Source organism: Tenrec ecaudatus, chromosome 11, assembly GCF_050624435.1.
Source record: "Tenrec ecaudatus isolate mTenEca1 chromosome 11, mTenEca1.hap1, whole genome shotgun sequence".
Lineage (NCBI taxonomy): Eukaryota > Metazoa > Chordata > Mammalia > Afrosoricida > Tenrecidae > Tenrec > Tenrec ecaudatus.
In genome coordinates, this window is record NC_134540.1 from 52047986 (window position 1) to 52069839 (window position 21854).

A 21854-nucleotide genomic window follows, 5' to 3' on the forward strand; every position below is an offset into this window, starting at 1 on the left:
ATAACCACTTACATCACTGGTCCTGAAGGGATCATCCACCCTGGATTCCCTGTGTTTCCAGTTCCTAGCTTTACCAGTGTACATCCTCTGGTCCTAGCCAGACTTGCAAGGTAGAATTCGGATCATGATAGTGGTGCGGGGAGGAAGAATTGAGGAACTAGAAGAAAGATGTATTTTTTCATTATTGCTACATCGCACCTTGACTGGCTCATATCCTCCCTTATAACCCTCTGCAAGGGGATCTCCAGTGGCTGGCAAATGGGCTTTGGGTCTCCACTCTGAACCCCCGCCCTCCCCCCTCATTCACTATGGTAAGATTTTTTTGTTCTGATGATGATTTATACCTGATCCCTTTGATACCTCGTGATCGCACAGGCTGGTGTGCTTCTTCCATGTGGGCTTTATTGCTTCTAAACTAGATGGCCGCTTGTTTACCTTCAAGCCTGTAAGACTCCAGATGCTATACCTTTTGATAGCCGGGCACCATCAACTTTTTCACCGCATTTGCTTATGCACCCATTTGTCTTCAGCGATCATTTCATGGAGGTGGGCATCCAATAATATGATTTTTTGTTCTTTGATGTCTGATAACTGATCCCTTTGGCGCCTTGTGATCACACAGACTGGTGTGTTCTTCCATGTGGGCTTTGTTGCTTCTGAGCTAGATGGCTGCTTGTTTACTCTCAAGCTTTTAAGACCCAGACACTATATCATTTGATAGCCGGGCACCATCAGCTTTCTTCACCACATTTGCTTATTCACCTGCTTTGTCTTCAGTGGTTGTGTTGGGAAGGTGAGCATCATAGAATGCCAATTTAATAGAAGAAAGTATTCATGCATTGAGGGAATACTTGAGTGGAGGACCAATGTCCTTCTGCTACCTTAATACTAAACCTATGAATATAGGCACATAGATCTATTTCCAATGGGGAGTACTTTGAAGCTGAAAAGGTTGTTTTGTAAAAAAAATTTAAATACATAGCTTAAAAAAAAAAGAAGGGTAAGAAGAGGCATCTCCAAAATCCCAGTTGAATGAAGCCACTTCAGTGTTTATTCACAGACTGCAGGCAATAACATCAGTCATTCTGGTAGTTAAGTTCTTGGCTGCTAACTGAAAGGTCAACTGTTCAAAACCATCCACTGCTCTCTCTGTGTGAGAAAGCTGTGACAGCTTGCTTTTGTAAGAGTCCAGCCTTGGGAATACTATGGTTTCTTCAGTCCTACTGTCTGTGAGGTTGCTAAGAACCAACCTGACAGACAAAACTTGTAAACATTCATTCAATGCTTACTATGTGCCGAACCATACTGTCATTTCTACAAAGGTAGGAGACCTTTTGAAGTGCAAACAGTGAATGTGCTTGACTACTAACCCTAAGTCGAAAGTTCAAGTCCACTCAGAGGCTCCTTGGAAGAAAGGCATGGTTGAAAATGCCGTGGCGCCTGATTTGACTCTCCTGTCTGTGGGGTTGCTAGGAGTTCTAGTCAACTCCATGGCGACTGTTTTTACGGTCTCTGAGAATCTGGAGAGACAGTTACCGTGGCAATCCCAGTTTGAGGATGAGGTAAGGATCTATAAACCATGGGTGAGAGCCTAAAGCTGAGGCTCAACGTGGGCAGTGGACATGCTTGCAGAGGTTTGTAAAGCTACGCTTGCTGGTCGGGCTGTGGCATGTGATTGTACTAGCTATACGCAGCTGTGCACGATGACTTACCTGCATTTTAGGTCTCCACACCCCTGACTTTTCTGAAGCTGTGAGGTGGTGTTTACGAGTTGGGCTGTGATTCTCATGGTCGGCAGTTGGAAAACTGCCGCGGGAGTTCTGTGGAGAAAGACCGGGCTTTCTACTCTCGTTAAACATTTAGAGGCTTGGAAGTCCACAGAGGATCCCAATTACGAAGGCAGTAAGTTTGGCTTTGGTTTGGGGGTGGGGGTTGGAGGTTGAGTCAGTGTATTTGCATTTCTAGAAAGCTCCCCCATGTGGGGCAGAACCAGTGGAAGAAAGGTTCTCCTTGCTTGCGCTTGGATTGGGCATCTTGACCCAAGGACAGCTTTGTCTCTGCATAGCTTCTTACAAAGGCATTGCTATCTGCAGCGAGGAGCCAGTTGGCATGGAGTGGACTCTGGTTCATGGCAACCTCATGTGTGTCTGAGCAGAACTGAGCTTCCCGGAGTTTTCCAGGCTGAGTTGGCAGTAGATTGCCACGTCTTTTTTCAGAGGTGCCTCTGGTTGGACTGGAACCGCCATCCTTCTGGTTCGCAGTCGGGTAAATGAGCCCTTTGCACCGCTCAGGGACTCCATCAGTGCCTCGTGAAGGCTGAGTTTCTCAGGCAGGCCCCCCTGCATTCATTCTGTGCTAAATACTGACCCGATATTCATTCTCTTTCTTTCCTAGAAGTCACTGATGTCATTCAGGGTGGCAATATGTTCCGCCAACTAGCCACATTTCCCAGCTCTTCTTGCAGCGAAGGGTGGGCATGTGACCTAGTTCTGTTCGCTGAGAGGTAAGTAGCAGTCTGTTTTATGAAGTCCTGTTTTCCTAGTTTAGGGAGTACTCCTGCCTTTCTTCCCACATCCTGCTTTCTGCACGTGAGGCAGGCTTCGCGCCCCTCGAGGTGACCACGCAGAGACAAGAGGAGCAGGGAGGTTGTGGGAGCCTGGGGGATTGACACCACCATGACACTGCTGCAGCAGCCTCGGACTTCCCATCCCTAGCATGCTTATGTGTGACACGAGGAGTCTCGCTCATGGATGTGTGTGTCTCTGTATGTGCAGCCAAACATACCCTGTGGCTGAAATGTTCTCAACACACACTCACTGAGCACCTCTTCTGCGTCAGACTCTGGCTTGGTTGCTGAGGACACAATGGAGAACCAGGCAGGGCCTTTCTTTGTGGAAGCTCAGATTCTTGGAGAAAGCAGATTCCATACAGGTGACAAATGATAAGGCTGATAAAGTCTACAGAGGAAATAAGCATCCGTGGTCAAAGACCACTGAGGGGGCTGAGAGGACCTCTGTGAGAGAGAGTTATGATTAAATGAAATGAAAGTTACATCAAAAGAATTAAAGGATGAGTTGGCTTTTGTTAGATGGTTGAGGGCGGGGTTCTGAGGAGCATGGCGCCTCGAAATGGCCTGGGCTGCTCAGGAGCTCAAGATGGTGAAAGTGCAGTGGGAGACGGGTCACTGCAGATGTTTCTCATTTACAGTCAGCCGCTGCTCAGTACCCACACAGGTTCTATGAAGTAGGACCTTCCATGATTGGGACATTGCCCACATGTGCTGAAATGGCAAACCCTCGCTCGCCAAGTCACTGATGTTTCTGTATATTAGTTATCCTTTGGCAACTCTTTGTTTCACTTTGACATTGAGACTTCTCCCCTTTCTCTCGCTGCTGCTATCACTAGCACTGGTTTTGCGGCATTGGGGAGCGAGAATGTATTTCACAATAATATTCTCAAAAGGGAATTAAACCGAGAGATAATGCTACAATAATTGAGTCCAGGTATCAACTACGTCTACATGGAAGCACGTCAGTATGTGTGTTCCAAGGATTGCAAATAATAAAACCCAAATCCCAAGGAGGGAATGGTGTCAGAGCTTACGTTGTGAACACCTGGTTGGCAGAGGCTGCTGATGGGAGGGGAAACTCTAAATCCATTTGTAGGGCCCACATGTAGAATACCCTCTGGAGAATGCCCATGACCCTAGTGGATGGATGTGACACGCCTGGTTATCAGGCACAGAGCGCTGTACATCCTATTATGGCAAATATATTTAGGTTAGAATGTAATATCTTATCATTGCTCTCCCCTTTGGCCCATTTTAAAGTTGTTGCACCTTAAAAAAAGTGAAGGGGAAATACACATGCATTAAGCCCCTGGTGAATCCCTCTGGCCATAGACCCAGGATGTGAACAACCTTGCTTTTATGAGAATGCATAGACAAGCAGATGACTGCAGATGCAACTAGATTAAAATTTAACACCTTTTCATTTGATCTCCCTTTTGATCCTTTTAAAGTTTGTCCTAGTTTTTAGTGTTTTCTGCTTTCTTTTCGATTGAGTTTAAGAAATCTGTTTTACTTTGTTATTGCTGTTAGTTTTTAAAAAACAAAGGTTTTCTGTATATGAAATCCAGCAAAGGTAAATCTGTGGAGACAGCAACTGGATTAATGGCTCCTTCGGGCAGGGGAAGTTTGGGGGGGATGGGGAGCTAATATCAATGAGTAAAAGAACAAAGAAATGTTCTGAAATGGATTATGATGATGACTGTACAACGTTTCTTGATGTGCTTGAGCTATTGAGCTGTGTGGCATGTGCTTTATATGTCAACAAAACTGTTAAAAATAACTGAATCACGTAACCTATGAGATTGGATGCAGCTGTCTGTGAGTTGACGCACACGCTGCTATACGGCAACCTTTAAGTCAGTGGGGAATTCCAGACGAAAATAATGATAGGTTTTGATTTCCCCTTGGACTCATTTTAAAGTTGTTTCAGTTTAAAAAAAAAAGTGAAAGGAAAAGACACCAAGTGAACCTTCAACTAAGTTTGCCTGGAAGAAGTCCATCAGCCTGTGTGTTCCAAGAGAGTAAACAATAAAATCCAAATCCAGAGGAGAGAACAGTAGCAGAGCTTAAATGGTGAAATCTAGTTCGCAGACGGCTATAGACAACAGTAGAAACCCCAATCCACTCGCAGGCTCCCTGCACAGATTCCGCCGCCGGCGAATCCCCTCTGACCACAGTCCAGGGGTGTGGACAGCTTTGCTGTCAGACAGAGGGCACTGTAAAGTTGATATGGCAGATGTGGTTAGGTTAACATGTACACCTTAGCATTGGACCTCCCTTTAACCCACATTAAAGTTAGTTTAGTTTGTACGATTGTCTGCTTTCTTTTCAGTTGAGGTTTTTCTCTATTTTGTTCTGTAGTTATTGTTTTTTCCCTTTGCTTATATTCTGTATGATATTTTGCATATTAAATACAGGACAGGGAAACCCCGAGAGGATAACTGGATTGATGATTACCTAAGGACATGGGCGTGGCAGTTGGGAGAAATGAGTCTCTAACAACAGGGAGTACGGCAAGAAGAAAATATTCTGAAGTCAATTGTGGTGATGATTGCTCAATTCTTCTTAATAGGTGTGTCAGTCTGGGTAGACTAGAGAAACAAATTCACGGACACTCTTATGTGTAGAAGAAAGAGCTTTATATAAAAGAGCAATAGTATATTGAGAAACATCCCATCCCAGTCCAGATCAAGTCCATAAGTCCAATATTAGCCCATATGTCCAATATTAGTCCATAAATTCCCCTTTGGACTCATGCAGCCAAGCAGTAGCGCCAAATGCAGGGAGATCACAGGCCAGTAGGTGGGAAGTCTTGTGGATCCAGTGGTGGAGGAAGGATCTGAGCTCTGGCGTGGGTCTCCACCTGGCTTCTCCAGCTCCAGGGCTCTGGCTGTCATCAACGTGGCTCCATGTGGCTTGTCAACAGGAATGTCAATCAGAGAGTCTGGTTGTCTCTGGCCTCCAGTGAGCTATTTATCTCCGTGGCATCTCCAAAATGAGCTCATCAAGCTGCGACCTGATTGACAGACTAGACGCCATCCCTCTACAGGTTAACACCAGATTATGTAACTACCACAATATGACTGAACAAATAAATTGTATGACATGTGAATTACATGCCAATAGCTATTAAAATGAATAATGACAGAAAAAAGCATTCGCTATAGATTGAATATGCACAGAATATTATATCTGACAGTGCAATCACTTTGTATACAAGAGACTTAAGCTGTATGTGTTGCACATGTGAAGCTGTTGTGTTCCCGTTACATCTGCAATGTCATGTTCCAAACTCTATTACAATCTTATAGCCCAAGCACATATATGGATTGGATCTTGCCTGAATGGATTGTATGTGACATTATTCATGACTATATATAAAATACATGACCTACCAGGTGTCTGGCATTGGGAACTAGAGACTTGTTTCTAGCAGGAAAGTTGTTTAAAGATCTAGGTTTTTAAGATTTGCTCTGGAATCAGTGAGAAAAGGGGACCGGAAACTGATGAGGAAGAAAGATTGGTTAAAAAGCTACTTTGATAATTGGGGCGAGCTGTCCAGGTCACATGCGATGGCAGTAGCGGCAGGGCTGGGCAGGAAGACCTGGAGAGGGGATAAAAGCTTTCGACTTGCTGTCGTGTGTTGAATCGTGCATCCCACCAAAGGAGTACAGCTGAAGTCCTAAGGCCCGACATCTGTGAAGGTGACCTCATTTGGAACTAAGGGCCTTTGAAGATGTAGTCCAGTTGTGATGGAGTTTGTTATTGTTGTGGATAGGTGTCATCGAGGTGCATCTATTCTATGCACAACAGAATGAAAATACAGTTACCTGCTTATTTTTCTAAGCCCAAACCTGTGCTCTTCACTCATGAGCTCTACCGTGTATACCTAAAGATAAGCACTCGACAATTTCTGCATAGAAAATACAAATAGATGGACTCTTCCTCAGATGGCATTTTAGAGAATATTAGAATAAAGATTCTAACGGATCCCTCTATCTCTTTCAAGGGCAGAAGAGGGAAGATTCATAAAAATATCACAGGAGCTATTTTTAGATCACCCGCTCTTAAGTTAAAGCTGTTTGAAATGGATTAGCATGTCCAAGTGATGCGCTCCGGCTTCTGTTGCTTGATATTTATAGGCAGCCAAAGATGTAAGGAGTTTGATTTGGGATTCATAGGGTGCGTGACTTCGCTATTGTCGTTATAATACATTGCCATGAATGTAGTGACTTAAAAATCCCCACTAAATCATTCACCTTTAGTTCTGGAGGCCAGAAGTTTATGATAAGTTTTACGGAACTAAAAGAAGGTATTGGTAGAGATGTGTTCTTTCTGAAGGCCTAAGAGAAATCTCTATTCCTTGTCTTTTCCAGCTTGTGGAGGGAACCCACATTTCTTGACTCAGGGCCTCATCACTCTACCCTCTGCTTCTGTCATTACACCTGCCCCTCTGCCCCTTCTCTCTCATAAGGACAGTTGAGATTGCACTAAGACTGCTCAGATGACTCAAGAGAATCTTAATCAGATCATTAATCTGATCGATCACATCTTCAGAGTCTTCAGTGCCTGGCCACGGGAAACAGTGTGGCTATCCTCCCACCATTTATACCCCCTTCTTCCTTGCATCTTGCTTTTGTTCCCAGGTAAGTGTACCCATCCTTAAGGGATAACCATAACTGTCCAAGCCAATGAGGAAGTCCAATCACCATTGCATGATTAGTCTGCAGATGACCATGTGACCCAGTCCTGATTTTTCTAGTGACTTCTGGAGAAAGGCCTTCCCTCCATTGTAAGGAGGTGAAAGGTTGTTTGTTTCTGACCCTTTCTTTTTTTCATAGGAGGCGACACTTGGAGCTGGACCCAGAAACTCTCCAAAGTCACTGCAACAGAGTCGATTCCACTTCATAGCAACTCCAGAGTGCAGAGAAGTGCCCCTGTGGGGTTCTGAGACTAACTTGTTATCAGTGTAGGAAGTCTCACCTTTTCTCTCAGAACGGCTGTTGGTTTCGAACTGCTGACCTTAGGTTTAGCAGCCTAACTCATAACCCAGTAGATCACCAGGGCTACAGACATCCTGAAATTATGATCAGAGCTGTAACTAGCTGAGAAAACTGATGGTAGTAGAGGATATAGGAAGATCCTGCTGGGACGGTTTATATACTGCACCAAATACTGGTACTCTGTCCAAACTTCTTGTCCGATGCACCTAATAAATGTTTTCATTATCTAAATGACTGCTAGCCAAGGGTCTGATACTTTGAATCAAACATATCTTAACTGCTGCACTTGCGTGCTCTTAGAGCATGACAGGAGTATCTAATAAAGAAATACTTCAGCTGACAGATGTACTCTCATCCAAGCCTGGGAAGAATTCTCTAACAAAGAGAGTCACTTTTATAAATAGTCCCTGCATCCTAAAAAGAAGCCCCCGGAGGATTTGTGGCAGCTGAGGACAATTTCTACCGTTTTGACCGACATCACAAGAAGGGGGATTATTCGACTATGAGTGACTTGCGTTCTTCAAAAGCAAATTATCCTTTTTAAAGGGCAGCCACTTCTCTCAGATGATTAGCTTTCTCAGTACAATTCCCATTAGACTGTTTCCCAACTGGGAACCGAGCACCATCTGCTAGTTTTCAGACAGACTGAACCAACAAGCAGATGCTCTATCAAAGAGGGATGTAACAAGGTAACTCATCGATGGGGCATTTCTCAACCTTGAGCCTTCCACCTGCACCTAGAGAATAACTCGCCCTGAAGACACCGAGGCACTATGTGCTTGGACTCCCCGGAGCCTCAGGGGATGAAGACTACATTAAAAACCTGTCTAGAGGGAGGGTGGGTAGCTCTAATTTTCAGTCAGGAAGGTGCTTAACACACACAAGTGTGGCCCTTCAGACTATTTCATGTGGTGACCTTACTCTGAAATCTGTGCAGAACACTGCGTCCCCTTACCTCTGACCTCTGACCCTAGTATAAGGCCAGGGCCGGCACATCAAGGAATGCCTGTATTCATCTCTGTTCCAGAATTCTGCTGGAGTAATAGCTTACCAAAATGTCATAGCTGACCGTAAGCTGTATATCACTCCTTTTATTTGCACATCTTAAATTCCAGTGGGACAGAGGAGACCTCAGCTCAGCTGGGGTCGGTTTCTCAAAGTGGGGCAGTGGCAGAAGACCAAGCAAATGCTGCCATACAACATGGTTCTATGGTCACTCCGAATCAGCAGACACTCCTGTAAAAGTGACTGATTAGTGGAACTTTCCATATGTTCATGTCAAGAGGTAGAGGGAGTAGGAGTATGTCAGTCTCAGAGAGGCTTGTTAGATTTCTGGGCATGGGTAAACTGGGTTGAGCAACCTGCCGCGATGAATACTTGGATAGACGCCAAGGGGAGAATGTGCCTGGTATTATGTTCCTATTTGGAAATTTATAACCTAGTCTCTCTTTAGTCCTTGGTGACCCAGGCTGCATACTGTAGAAAATTGGGACTTTGGACTGTGTCCTTTCCAGGCTGCCACACAACGTCCTTCATAGACCACACCAGGAGGATCTGACTTAGAAATCCCACTAAGTGAACTTCAATGTCACCTGTACCTGACTTAGGGAACGGTAATACTTTCTTGGACTAGAGGTTGAAACGCCCGAGGGTGAGAAGAAGCAGATGGTTGATTTTTTCATCACACTCTTCTTAGAATCCATATTTTCATCGATCTCTTCACGAGGGGATGTACCAAGTAGGGCCACTTCCTAAAATATGATTGTTCTTAAATTAAGGCTATGATTAAGTGCAAACTAAAAATATATTCTATATTAATATATCTATGGTTTATATATGTACCTGGTCTACTTGAAAGACATCATTATTATTGGGGGACATTAATAATCATCTCTATGGGGAAGATGGTAGAAAATTGAGTTTGGGGACCAGTTAAGACCTGCCCCTGACTTCTGGAGGCCCCACAAAAGCCTGGCCACCTGTTCACCCTTTGAGGTATCTCTTCTTGGAATTTGACGTAATAAAAATGGGATCTGGATTATGAGTAACCATGGTATCCATAAACTAGAAATCATGTCCAATACCATCATGTTTACAAAATTAACAAGAGAGCCCATTCCCAGATAGGGTGAGCGTTTCATTGCTGGCGTGCAAATGGGGGAGGGGGCGCCGGTATTGGGGGGAGGCAAGAGGTTGCTACATCCTCCCCGTGTGTGGGCTCAGCAGAAAATAACACATCAGAACGAAACTCCATCCACACTGCCTTTCCCTTCGGGTCAGGAAACCCAAGGCCTACTCTTGGTCTCAAGTCTTTCAACTACTAAGAGTTTAAAGCTGGGCAATAACAAATGCATTTTAAGTTAGTACTCCCGTTCAGACAGTTAAGACTCAAAAATGCTTTGGAAAGCAGCTAGGGGAAACAAATCAGAAGTTTAAAAATATTAGCGTATTTTGACGTAGAATTTTCACTGCTGGGAATAAATCTGAAGGAAGTAATCCCAAATAACCTAAGCGATGAACATGAAAATGTTTATTGCAGCTCCATTCTTAATATAGAAACATTGAAACCAACTTAACTATTTAATTATAGGAGAAAGATTAATTAAATCACCCTATAGTCCCTTGATAAAATATATGCAGCCATGAACACTTTAATTATGGAGACCAGAACAACATAGCAACATAACAATGGGAATTTTTATGCACTCTCTGAAATATATACTCATATAAACAGAGACTGGAAAGGAATATATTAAAAAGCAGATAGTTGTGTCGAGTAGTAGAATTATTGGTGATATTTTTCTTTTTATACTTTACCCAATATAGTATCACTGTATATTCTTTACAATAAACCAAAAAAGTCTAAGCTCATTGCCATCAAGTAAATTCTGTTCATAGAGGCCCTATGTAGTAAATCTGCCCCCTGAGTTCTCTAGGCTGTAATTTCTACAGAAGCCTACTGCCACATCTTCCTCTGGTGGAACAGCTGGTGGGCGTCTGAGAGACGCTGAATAGGGGTGGAACGGCTAGATTTTATGTCGACTTTGTGGTCCCTGTGTGGAGGTGGGGTGGAGTCCACCCTATCAATCCAATTACAGTCTGATGTCATTTTATTGGGGGTGTGGCCTTTTATAAGAGAAACACTGAGAACTTCTCTCTCTTACCCTCTTTTGATTTTCTACTTGCTTGGATTGCAAGGCTGGCTCTGGGGTTGGCAATCCACATGGCCTGCCTACTATGGGCGCTCTGGTACGCTGATATGTTCCGGGGACCTTGGGTCCATGGTGACTCTACACACACTGGCTTGTGATCTCCTGGCTTCCCACTTTGCCTTCCTGCTTCATCCTCTGGCAGTTGAGTGAGTTTGAAAATCTCCAGTTAGTATGTGGACTTGAGTTGGGCTGGGCTGAGCTAATATCTTTATATAAGTTCTTTCTTGTACACATAAGTATCACCAGTTTTGTTTGTATAGAAAACTCAGTGTAACACAAGGGGGTTAAAGAAGGCCTGAAACATGCTTGTTGGTGTGAGGTGCTCCAGAGTCGGCTCTGAGTCACAGTGACCTGAGGTACAACAGAACTAAGCGCTGCTCTATCCTGCACCATCTTTAAATTAGTTGTTATGCTTGAGCTCACTGTGTGAATCCATATTGTCGAGTCTTTCTCTTTTTCACTTCTTTTCCAGGCATAATGTGTTAATCTGAATAGACTAGAGAAGCAAAGCCAGGGAGACTCATATGTGCGTAAGAAAGAGCTTTATGTAAAAGTGCAATTACATATTAAGAAAACATCCCAGCCCAGTCCAGATCAAGCCCATAAGTCCACTATTAGCCCATATGTCTGATACCAATCTATATATCCCTCTTCAGACTCACACAACACATACAATGACACTGAATGCAGGAAGACCACAGGCCTGTGGGTGAAAAGTCTGGTGGATCCAGTGGTGGTAGAGGCATCTCAGTGCTGGCAGCATTTGGTGTCATTACCTATGTTGTGTGCGTCTGAAGAGGAATTTATAGATTGGTATCAGACATATGGGCTAATTTGGACGTGTGGCCTTGGTCTGGACTGGGTTTTCTTATACACATATGAGTGTCTATGAATTTGTTTCTCTACTCATCCCAGACTAACACACTGCACTTGAGGAAAATGCCTTCAGTTTCTCTCCATTGAGGCTAATGTTGGCCATTGGTTTCATACACATGCTATTATATAGAAGAATTTCCATTCTGTCTAGGAAATTGTATTTTTGAGTGCTTTTAAAATTTTCTAATCAGGAACGAGTGTTGGATTTTATTATGTCTTTTTTGCATCATTTATAGTTCTTATCATGTAGTTCTTTCCTTCCTTTGTTTTATTTATGTGATGAATTATATTTATTTTTTTCTAATGTTGAACCATCCTTGCATATATGGTATGAATCTCATTTGGTCATGATATATTTTAAAAATATGTTTGTTGGTTTCCATTGGCTACGACTTTTTGAGAATTTTTGTATCTATGTTCATGAGGGATATGGGTCTATACTTTTCTTTATTAATAACATTTCTGCCTCAATTTAGTATCAGGGTAATGTTCAATTTGTAAAATGAGTTTTGGAGTTTTACATTTTTTCCTACACTCTGGAATAATTTAAGTAGAATTATTATCAGTTGCTCTTTGAATGTTTGGTAAGCTGTACCTGCACATTTTTTTATGGGACTTTTTAAATGACTCAATCAATTCCTTTATTATGAGTTCATTAAGACTTTCTACTTCAGTCCCTATTAGTTTAGGTAAGTGTGTTTCTAGACATATGTCAATCTTTTTCTAGGTTTTAAAATATGTTTTCCTATGGAGTAGATTGTGAATTTGTAATATTGACCTTTTGGTAAACAGTCCAAGCTTAATCGACTGTGCCACTAGTGATCTTTTTCTTACCTCTAAGCAATCAACAAACAGTAAATAAATTCATCTGTAGTGTTTCTGACTTATTGTAGTGTTTACCTATCTCACGGAGGGGTTGGTCACTTCAAACTGCCCCCCTTGTACAGGTGAGTAGTCCAGCCTGTAAACCACTGTGCCACCATTGCTCCTAAGAACCACCAATGTGACAACAGAAATGGGACATGTTAGAGGATAATACGTTTCTGACAATGAGGGAGGAATAACTCAGAAATAAGAAGAGTTGTGCAGTTCAGAGAATTTAATAAGGGTCACTAAATCGTGCACTAGAAACTATTGAACCAATGTATATTTTGTTCTGTGTATTCTCAACAACAACAAAATGAATTAAATTTAGAAACCAAAAAGACCATCAATTATCGCCAAACGTACATTGTAAAGCCCCCACTTGTGCATCAGCTTTGGCCTGTGCTGGTTTTCATGTTGCTGTGGTGCTGGCAGCGAGGCCATCAGAGTTCCAAACAACAGCGGAGCAGTTGGGATGCACATGATTTAACAATGAATTGCTGCCCTGCTCCAAGGACCATTTTAAATAGTTAAAAGAAAGATCAATATTTATTATTTCATGCAGTTCATACTTAATTAAGAATGGATAAAGAGGTACACAAAAGTAGACTGTTATAGTAAAATGATAACAAAATATTATATAATACATAATAAATAAATAAAATTGTTATTTGATATATTTCATATTGCTTCTTTTTTGAACATTTTATTAGGAGTTCTCACAGATCTTATTACAATCCATAGCTCCATTAGATCAAGCCATGGTTCTTGATTGGTGTCCTGACTTGAAGGATTCTTCCTTTTTACCTAAGCATCAGCGGCTGTGTGCTTTTTCCTTCAGCATGGTCACACTGGCTGGAGTAGAATTCTTTTCCTTTAGCCAACTTGACAACAGGCATTGTGTTTGATGTATGAGAAACAGAAGTAGCAGATGATGGCGACAGATGTACACATACGCTGGATACAATTGGGGTATGGAATGTTTTAAGAGCTGTAAGAGCTCCAACGAAATGATTTTAAAAATTTAAAAAGCTTGTCATATTTGTAAGCATTCTATTGTAAATAAAATCACACATTCAGTGGGAATATTGTTCCAGAAAGCCAATCTAATGAAGAAAGCGCTCATGTCATTGACGAGTGAGGCAAGTTCAGGCACGTGTCTTGGCTGTTTTACTTCCACCTTGCTCCTCACTGTAAATGTCAGCCAACATTTATATTGGAAACGGCGTTTGGCTAGCTGCTGGTTAAGCTTTCGTCAACACACCACCGGTTCAAATGCAGGGAATCAGAAGTGAGAGAAAAAGAGGAATTGAGGCAGGGAAAGAAGAGAGAAAATGTAAAGGGATGTGCTAGCAAGCTGATCTCAAAGAATTGTAACTAAGACAAGTAATGTTTGGCTTTATAGAACATCTTGAGAGTCTCCAAATAGTGTGTGTTAGTCTGGTAGACTAGGAAACAACTCCAGAGACAATCAAATGTGTGTAAGAAAGAGCTTTCTATAAAAGAGCGATTGTATATTGAGAAAACCTCCCAGACCAGTCCAGATCAAGTCCATAAATCCAATATTGGTCCATGTGTCCGATACCAGTCTACAAATTCCTCTTCAGACTCACGCCACACACGCAACAGCACCAAATGCTGTAAGATCAATGGCCAGTGGGTGGAAAGTCTTGTGGATCCAGTGACCGTGGGAATATCACAGCACTGGCGTGGGTCCCCGTGTGGCTGCTCCTGCTCCAGGGCTCTGGTTCCATTAGTGTGTCTCCATGTGGCTTGTCAACAGGAATGTCAAGCAGAGTGTGGGTCTGGCCTCCCGTGAGCCATTTCTCTCTGTAGTGCCTTCAAATGTGGTCATCAAGCTGTGACTTCATTGACAGGGTAAAATTCACCCTTTCACTCTTAATAATCTCAAGTTGACACCAGATTATGTAACTTCCACATAGTCTAACTCTGGGACGGGGGAAAGAAGTTATCTACTACTTCCATTCCTCCTCTGTGTCCCATTGTTCAAAGTCAGCACTTTGGGGTGTAACTTTGTCATACATGTAGGTTGTGTTACTTGGCTTCTCCAAGCTGTTGATGGAGAAGCCAGAGCCTCTTGGTACATCTGACTGGTTTTCAGGTGCAGCCGTCTGTCTCACTGCTCTGGACATGGGATGTTCCCATCACATGGTGGGTGGCAGCCCACAGTGACCTCGTTCTGAAATCACACGCTGCTCCTGAGGCTCAGAAAGCCTGGTTGGTGCACAGCTCTGAGAAGTGCATACACTAATCTGGCCCACTATTCCTGTGGCTGTTAAATTCAAGCGGAAATCAGGAGAGAAATTATTTGGGATCACAGTAGTTTATCACTCAAAGTGAGGGAGAAAGCATAAAATTTCAAATTGGTGTGCAAAGGCTCACATTGTGGAAATCATTCATCAATAAAAACATATTGGTGCAGAACTAGGTAAATATTTTTGGTTGAGCCAAAGCATTTTGGTAATATCTACTCAGAGGGCCATGCAGCAAAGTACCAGCCAGTGCTATGAGTTGGTACTGACTTGAAGGCAGTGAGTTTGGTGGGGAGTGGTTTCCCTGGTGACTCTTCTTTTATGGTCGAGGTACGTAGTTTAGAACACTCGACTAATGGATGGAAGAAGACTGCATTTATTAAAATGGCATCATATTGATGGGGACACATTTTAATTTTCAAAATATCAATTTGGAGAGAGTGCTGACTGGAACGTAGATTTTATTGTTCTTCACTCTTGGGAAACTGGCAAGCAAATCAGGGTCAAGTCCCTTTTATTTATATTGCCCTTGTATTGCGCTTCAGAGAACAGATTGCCACACTAATTAAGCTGAGCAAATTCTTGTGAGATCTTCTTGCTTTTATTAGCAAGCGCTTATTAATCAGAAGGCTTTCCCTACATTTCGTCCATTGTTACCACTGTTCTCCTAGTAAAGCAGTTTTTGTTTCCTGTTCTTTTCCAGAGGAGAAGAAAGAAACTCAAGGTCATCCAGAGAGACTATTTTTTTCTGAACTGTGGTTTAGGATCTTGTAAGGTGAGCGGTCTCTGGACAAGTAAAACAATGCTCAAAGACAACATAAACAGGTCATGAAGCTGCCTTTTGTCTCCTTGCCCTCTTTTACTCCCCCACTGCACAATCCTTCCAAGTCTGAGTCATCTCAGGAGGCAGTTCATAGACCTCTCCTGGGAGAGGACCCTCGCTCAGCCCGGCTCTCATGTGATTTTGCTATCCTGGACCTTGGACAACTTCTATGCACCCAACGTTTGCTTGTTGCCACCGAATTTCCAAAAGGGGCTTCTCTGATGATCACACTTTAATGGATTATGCATTGAACCTAGAAACAAAACTCTTTCAAAGTTTAATGCTTCCCTTCAGCAAATTCGCCTTTCAGTAGTTTCAGGAGTACTTACCAAGCCTGGGTGAGAGGGTTACATTTGGTTGAAGGGGATCTAAGCAATGGTCCTGGCAGCTGTCCAGGCACTCCCCACCCTCACCCTTCATTTCTCACACAGCTCCTTTGACTCCTACCAGAACCTACATTTCTCTGCCTGAGGTGCAAGCTACAGGGCAGAGGGCTTCTGCTCCGAACCCAACCCGCGCTTGTTCACTGAGTTGATTCTAACTCACAGACTGTTAGGACAGAGAAGACAGTATGAGAGCTGAGCGTGCAGCCTCTTTCTCCAGCACAGCAGCTGGCGGGTTTGAACAGCAAACCTTCAGATTCATTGCCTGATGCCTAACCCAGAGTGCCATTCAGGGCTGGGGCGTTTTCAAATCAAGGGCTGGTAAGAGATGATGAATATGTAAATACCCCAGTCTGAGATAATTCCTTTGAGGTACAAGTTCTATACTAACCCCACAGCCCCCCACCAAGTTCCACAGTGGAATCAAGCTCCAGTTATCCAGCGACAACCCGTTCGCTAAGAAGAACTATCAAACCAGTTGCTGTGGAGTTGATAATGACCCATGACAACAACATGTGTATCAGAGGAGGCCCGTGCCTCAGCGGATTCTCAGTTTTGTTTTTTGGAAGTGCATTGCCATTCATTCAAGGAGCTTCCGAAGTGATTCAAACCACACGCCAAGCACTCCCACAGGTCGCACCTCCTCCTTTAGTGGGTGCCATCCTTACCCAGCTCACTTCCCGCCCAGGAGTGTTCCTGGCATCGCTTCCCAAAGAAGCCGCTCCGGACTCCTTGCCCCAGGGTGGACTTTTGGAGGAACCAGCAGCAAGATAGTCTCTAAACTCTTGAGACCCATTTGAGTTGAAAATAAGAGGCCACCATTATTCCAGAGGAGCCCCTCCAGTGGTGCAGGAGCCTGAGCTGAGCACTTCCCAGGTGGTCACCCGGCTTTGAGTTGCTCAGAGCTGAAGGAGAAGCTGGGCTTGGGGGTCTGCCATTCCTCCTCATTTTTCAAAGTTATTTAGAAACCACAGTAGTTATTGATGCCTATAAAGTTTAATTAATTCATTGCCTTTTATGACAGAAGTAATGATTCTAAAATCTTATGAATTTCTCTAACAAGGAGAATATTCTAGCATTTGGCTAAGGCCCATACACTTAAAGATGTTTTTGAAAATATAAAAATAGATAAACTAAACACCCAACTTTGCAAATCAGAAAAGATTATGAGAAAATAAATTCTAAGAAAGCAGGAGGAAAAGATAATAAAGATGAAAGCATAAATTAACGAATTAAAAATCCAGGGGAAAAACATTCCATAATAGATTACTGTATATACTCGTGTATAAACTGAGTTTTTCAGCACATTTTTAATGGAGTTTTTGTGGTAAAATTGGGTGCCTCGGCTGATATTCGGATTGGCTTATACTTGAGTATATACAGTATATAAATCTCTGCAAAGTCTAGCCAACAACAAAATCCAAACTGAAAGAGGGAATGGGCTCAGAGCTTCACCTGTGACCGCTTGCTCCGCAGAAGGCCAGGGATGACAGTGGAAGCCCACGATCCATTGCAGGGCCCCTGCCTGGAATAAGCCTCCTTTGCATACCCTCCGACTATAGTTTAAGGGTGGGAATCACCTTGCTGGCAGACAGCAAGCATGGCGAAGTCGATTATGACAAGTGTAGTTAGGCTAAAATGCAGTAACATCATTTGATTTCCCTGTTGACCAATTTTAAAGTTGTTCCCATTTTTAATATTTTCTGCTTTTTGATTGAGGTTTCTTCTACGTTTTGTCTAGTCATTGTTACTGTGGGTTTTTAATTTGTTTGATTGATTGTCTATTTCCTTCCTATTTATATTTTGTATGATTCGCTATCTATGAAGCCCAGTATGAGCGGATCTGTAGGGAGAGTAGCTGGACTGAGCATCATCTAGGGGCTTGGTGGGGTAGGGCGGGAGGAACAATGGTCTGAGAAGAAAATATCCTGACATTGATTGTGGTGATGATTACACAAATCTTCTTAATATATTGAATGATTAAATTGTATGATATGTGAAGTATATGCCAATAAAATATAATTTAAAAAAGGAAACAGCAGGCTTGGTGGGGAAGAATAACATCCAAGAGGTATATACTCCTTAGAACAATCAACTGTACAAAATCAAAAGGGAAACATTTGCTTATGGATAGATACTCTTGAAAGCAAGAAGGGACAGTAATAAGGATGAATAATAATAATAATTAATAATAGAGAAACACAGGGAGAGCAGAAGTGGGGAGAGTGCTGGTAACAATGCATGAATTGTTGAATGGAAAACCAACTCTATAAAATTTTAAAATAATAATAAAAAGTTTAAAACACAAAAAAGAAAACATAAAGTTAATTGTAATAATGAATCCTATTAGTAGATCAAAGTGTACCTTTGAATCACAACCCTTTTTTCCCCCAACATTGCTCTGGAATTACTGCAACTTCATTCCAAGGACACAGGTTTTCCAAGTTTCTAGGTAAGGAAGACTCCCCTAAGGCAGTGTGCAGCATGAGGTTGTTTGAGGCTGGGACTGTCACTGTCTTGAGGCAGACTGATGGGTGTTTTCCTGGGAAACACTATGATGCCAGGGTAAATCAGTTGAACTGGGTTTCTTTGCCATGTGAACTTTTGAAGTTCTCAACCCTTGAGTGTTAGCTAAGGAGCTATGAGAAGTTACCAAACCAAAGTCAAGTCTATTGCTGTCTAGTTGATGCTGACCCATGTAACCCTAGGGTTTTCTAGGATATAAACTTCATGGACACAGACTACCAGGCCTTTCTTCTGTGTCTTGGTATTTTCCCAATTCAGGCGATGCTATGGTCCTTACCACTCGATGGTATAATGGGTGATGAGCTGGACTGCTAACAGCAAGGTCAGCAGTTTGAATCCACCAGCTGTTCCATAGGAGGAAGACAAGGCTGTCTGTTCCTGTCAAGATGTGTAGTCTTGTAGACACAAACGGGCAGTTCTGCTCTATCATAGACTTGCTATCAGTTGAAATAAACTTGATGGCAGTGTGTTTTGGATTCTAATGAGCAACATTTTGAGGGGGTACAGTGAGATAGGAGTTGAAAAGAAAGACAGGAGTTGAAAAGAAAGACAAAAAAGAACTATCAATTTATTTATAAAATATATCATTATTTTTAGAAGATGTGATTGTTTATTTAGAAAATGTAAGAAAACCCCTTGAAAATGTACATGACCGTCTACAACATAAATGCATACACATGAATAACTTTATAATGTACTGGCAAAAATAGGTCAAAAGTAAAAGTGGTGGCAAATATCACCTTTAAATAACATTAAAGTATAAAATGTGCAGGAATGAAGTTGAAGCATCCTGGATCTATGTGGAGACAACCCAAAGTGACTGTCCATGGAGAACACAGAAGGAGAAGGTGGGGGCGCTGTTCCACTCCCGAGGCTGTGAAGATGCCCGTTTCTCAAACTAGTCTGTAGACATAATATAAACCTAATTAGAATATCAAAGAGCCAGTTAACAAAACGATTATATACTTTACCTACAACATCTTTTATTTCACACTATATATTTTCAAAATAAAAATGTGCATCAATTACACTTAGAAGGAGAAAAAATATGAGAAAAGTGAGTAAAAGTAGCTAAAAATATTTGAGAACATTAGATAAGGGGCAAACTGCCTTATTAGACTATAAACACACTGTCATGCTGACCCCACAGGACAGGGTAGAACTGCCTCTGTGAGTTTCTGAGACTGTAACTCTTTACAGGAGTAGAAATCCCTGTTTTTCTCCAGCAGAGAGACTGGTGGTTTCAAACTGCCAATCTTCTGGATCTCAACCCACCGTGCAACCATTGTGTGACCAGGGGTCCAGAAAAGACGGCGAAGAGCTAATAATTAAAATGCCAAGGTGCTGACTCAGAGAGGAATAGAACACAGACTAACTTAAAATGTGGTGACTAAAACCTCACGGATCAATTAGAAAGGGATGGATTCGGGAATAACCGGTGTTGAGAAAACTATTTTCTAAAGTATTAAACTTAGAAACTCACTTCAGAGTATACAGGATGAAGCCTTATAAACCTTTAAGGGAAGAACTGATATATATAACTTTCAAAAAGAAAGAAATTATTTTAAAAAAGAATACAGATTTGAATACATGAAATTGAAAATATTCCACCCTTCAAATGTAAGGAATGTAAACATGAACATGAAAAAGCCTCCAGAGGTTATGATTTTTAATAATTTAAGTATTCTTGACTTAAAACTTCTGTGGCCTCAATAGAATTGTTGGCAAGGGACACAAAGGCAGAGCATTGAAAGAAAATACAAGTGGCCACAAAACAGATAAAACATTAACCTTGGATATTATGGATATACCAATGAAATCATGATGAATTTCCAATTTCGTTGGTCGACTTGGGAGGCAGATCTTATCTGACACAGCGATGGCCTGCGTCTCATAACAAACCCCGCGGCTCCTTGTGTAGCGCAGAGCCGGCAGGGGTGACATTTCTCAGCGGCTCCTGCCGGAGGGGCAGGCATGTTCCTTGGTTCTGGCCCCACGAACTGGCTTGACTCTCAAGCTCTGCTGTTGCCAGGAGCTGGTCTGAGGTGCAGACTCGGTCATGGAGTGTTTCTGTGGGATGTTCTCTCACAGTCACTGCCCTCAGCCAAGGCCGCTCTGTGACGATGATGTGAAGTAAGGCAGAAGAAGACCACTTCATCGTTGTGTCTACTCAAAACGAAGCTCAAACCGCAAACTCACTGCCGTGGAATTAATGACAAGTCACAGCGACCCCATAGGACAGAGGAGAACTGGCCCTGTGGGCTTCTGAGTCTGCAACTCTTTATGGGAGTAAAAACCCTCATCTTTCTTTGAAATTTGTCCAAGGTCAGACAAAGCAAGGTCACAGAATACCAAACATCGCCGTCGCCCAGCTCACACGAGTGACCTTACCCCGCTCCCTTGCATTCTGCCCTCCCTATAAAACCAGTTGCTGCTGAATTGATTTCCCTTCATGGTGACAGATGTAGTTAGGTTAAAATGTAACGTCCTATCATTTGCTTTCCCTTTTAACCCATTTTAATGTTGTTTCTGTTTTGAATATTTTCTGCTTTCTTTTTGGTTGAGGTTTCAGGATGTTTTGGCTAGTCACTCTTTTTACTTTGTTTGCTTGCTTGCTTCCCGTTTATATTTTGTACAGTTTTCTGTAAATGAAACTCCGGATGGGTAGGTGTATAGTGATAATAAGTGGATTGATAAATGCCGAGGGGCATGGTGGTGACGATTGGGAGCAAGTGGAGAGTTAACAATAACTAGTACAAAAATGAAGAAAATGCTCTGACATTGATTGTGGCAATGATTGTACAACTCTTCCTGTATGTTTCAACAATTAAATTGTATGATATATGAATCATATGCCAATGCAATGATTAAAAAATAATAACAGGGGAAACAATCAACTCCCATAAAGGCCATTTCTAGCACCCTGTTACCAGGTGTCCCACAGGTCCCTAAGGTCTGTGCATGCTCCCTTCTTGCAGTGAGGAAGACCCCCAGTGTGTCCACTACAGGTGTGTGTTCCTGGTGATCTTCGGCTGGAGGGTGCTTACATACCTAAAGGAGATGTGGTATGTCGTTGTGAGAGAAATTGTTGAGCTGGGCTAAGTAGGCTCTGGGACCTTCTGAGAAGTTCCTAAAGTATATCTCAGACCTACTCAATCCATTTCAATTCTTGGAATTCCAACAGCAAACTTTATAACAACACAGAGAGGCCTAAAGGTAATGCAATAGGGAAAAATATGGTTTCTTCCTTAACACATTTGAAACCTTAAAATATGTCAACCAGGATCTCTAAGCCATTCTATGGGATCATGCAGATTTAGTTAGA

General features: G+C 42.4%; 1 protein-coding gene across 1 annotated transcript in view; it reads left to right on the forward strand.

The window, feature by feature from the left end:
• Window positions 1-21314, forward strand: part of POLE4 (DNA polymerase epsilon 4, accessory subunit) — an 80827-nt gene extending 59513 nt beyond the window's left edge. The window contains exons 4-5 of the mRNA XM_075563055.1: window positions 2395-2503; window positions 15501-21314. Of these exons, the coding sequence (XP_075419170.1) occupies window positions 2395-2503; window positions 15501-15549 (158 nt within the window). The 3' untranslated portion in view covers window positions 15550-21314. The remainder of the gene's footprint in view (window positions 1-2394; window positions 2504-15500) is intronic.
• The last annotated feature ends 540 nt before the right edge of the window (window positions 21315-21854 follow it).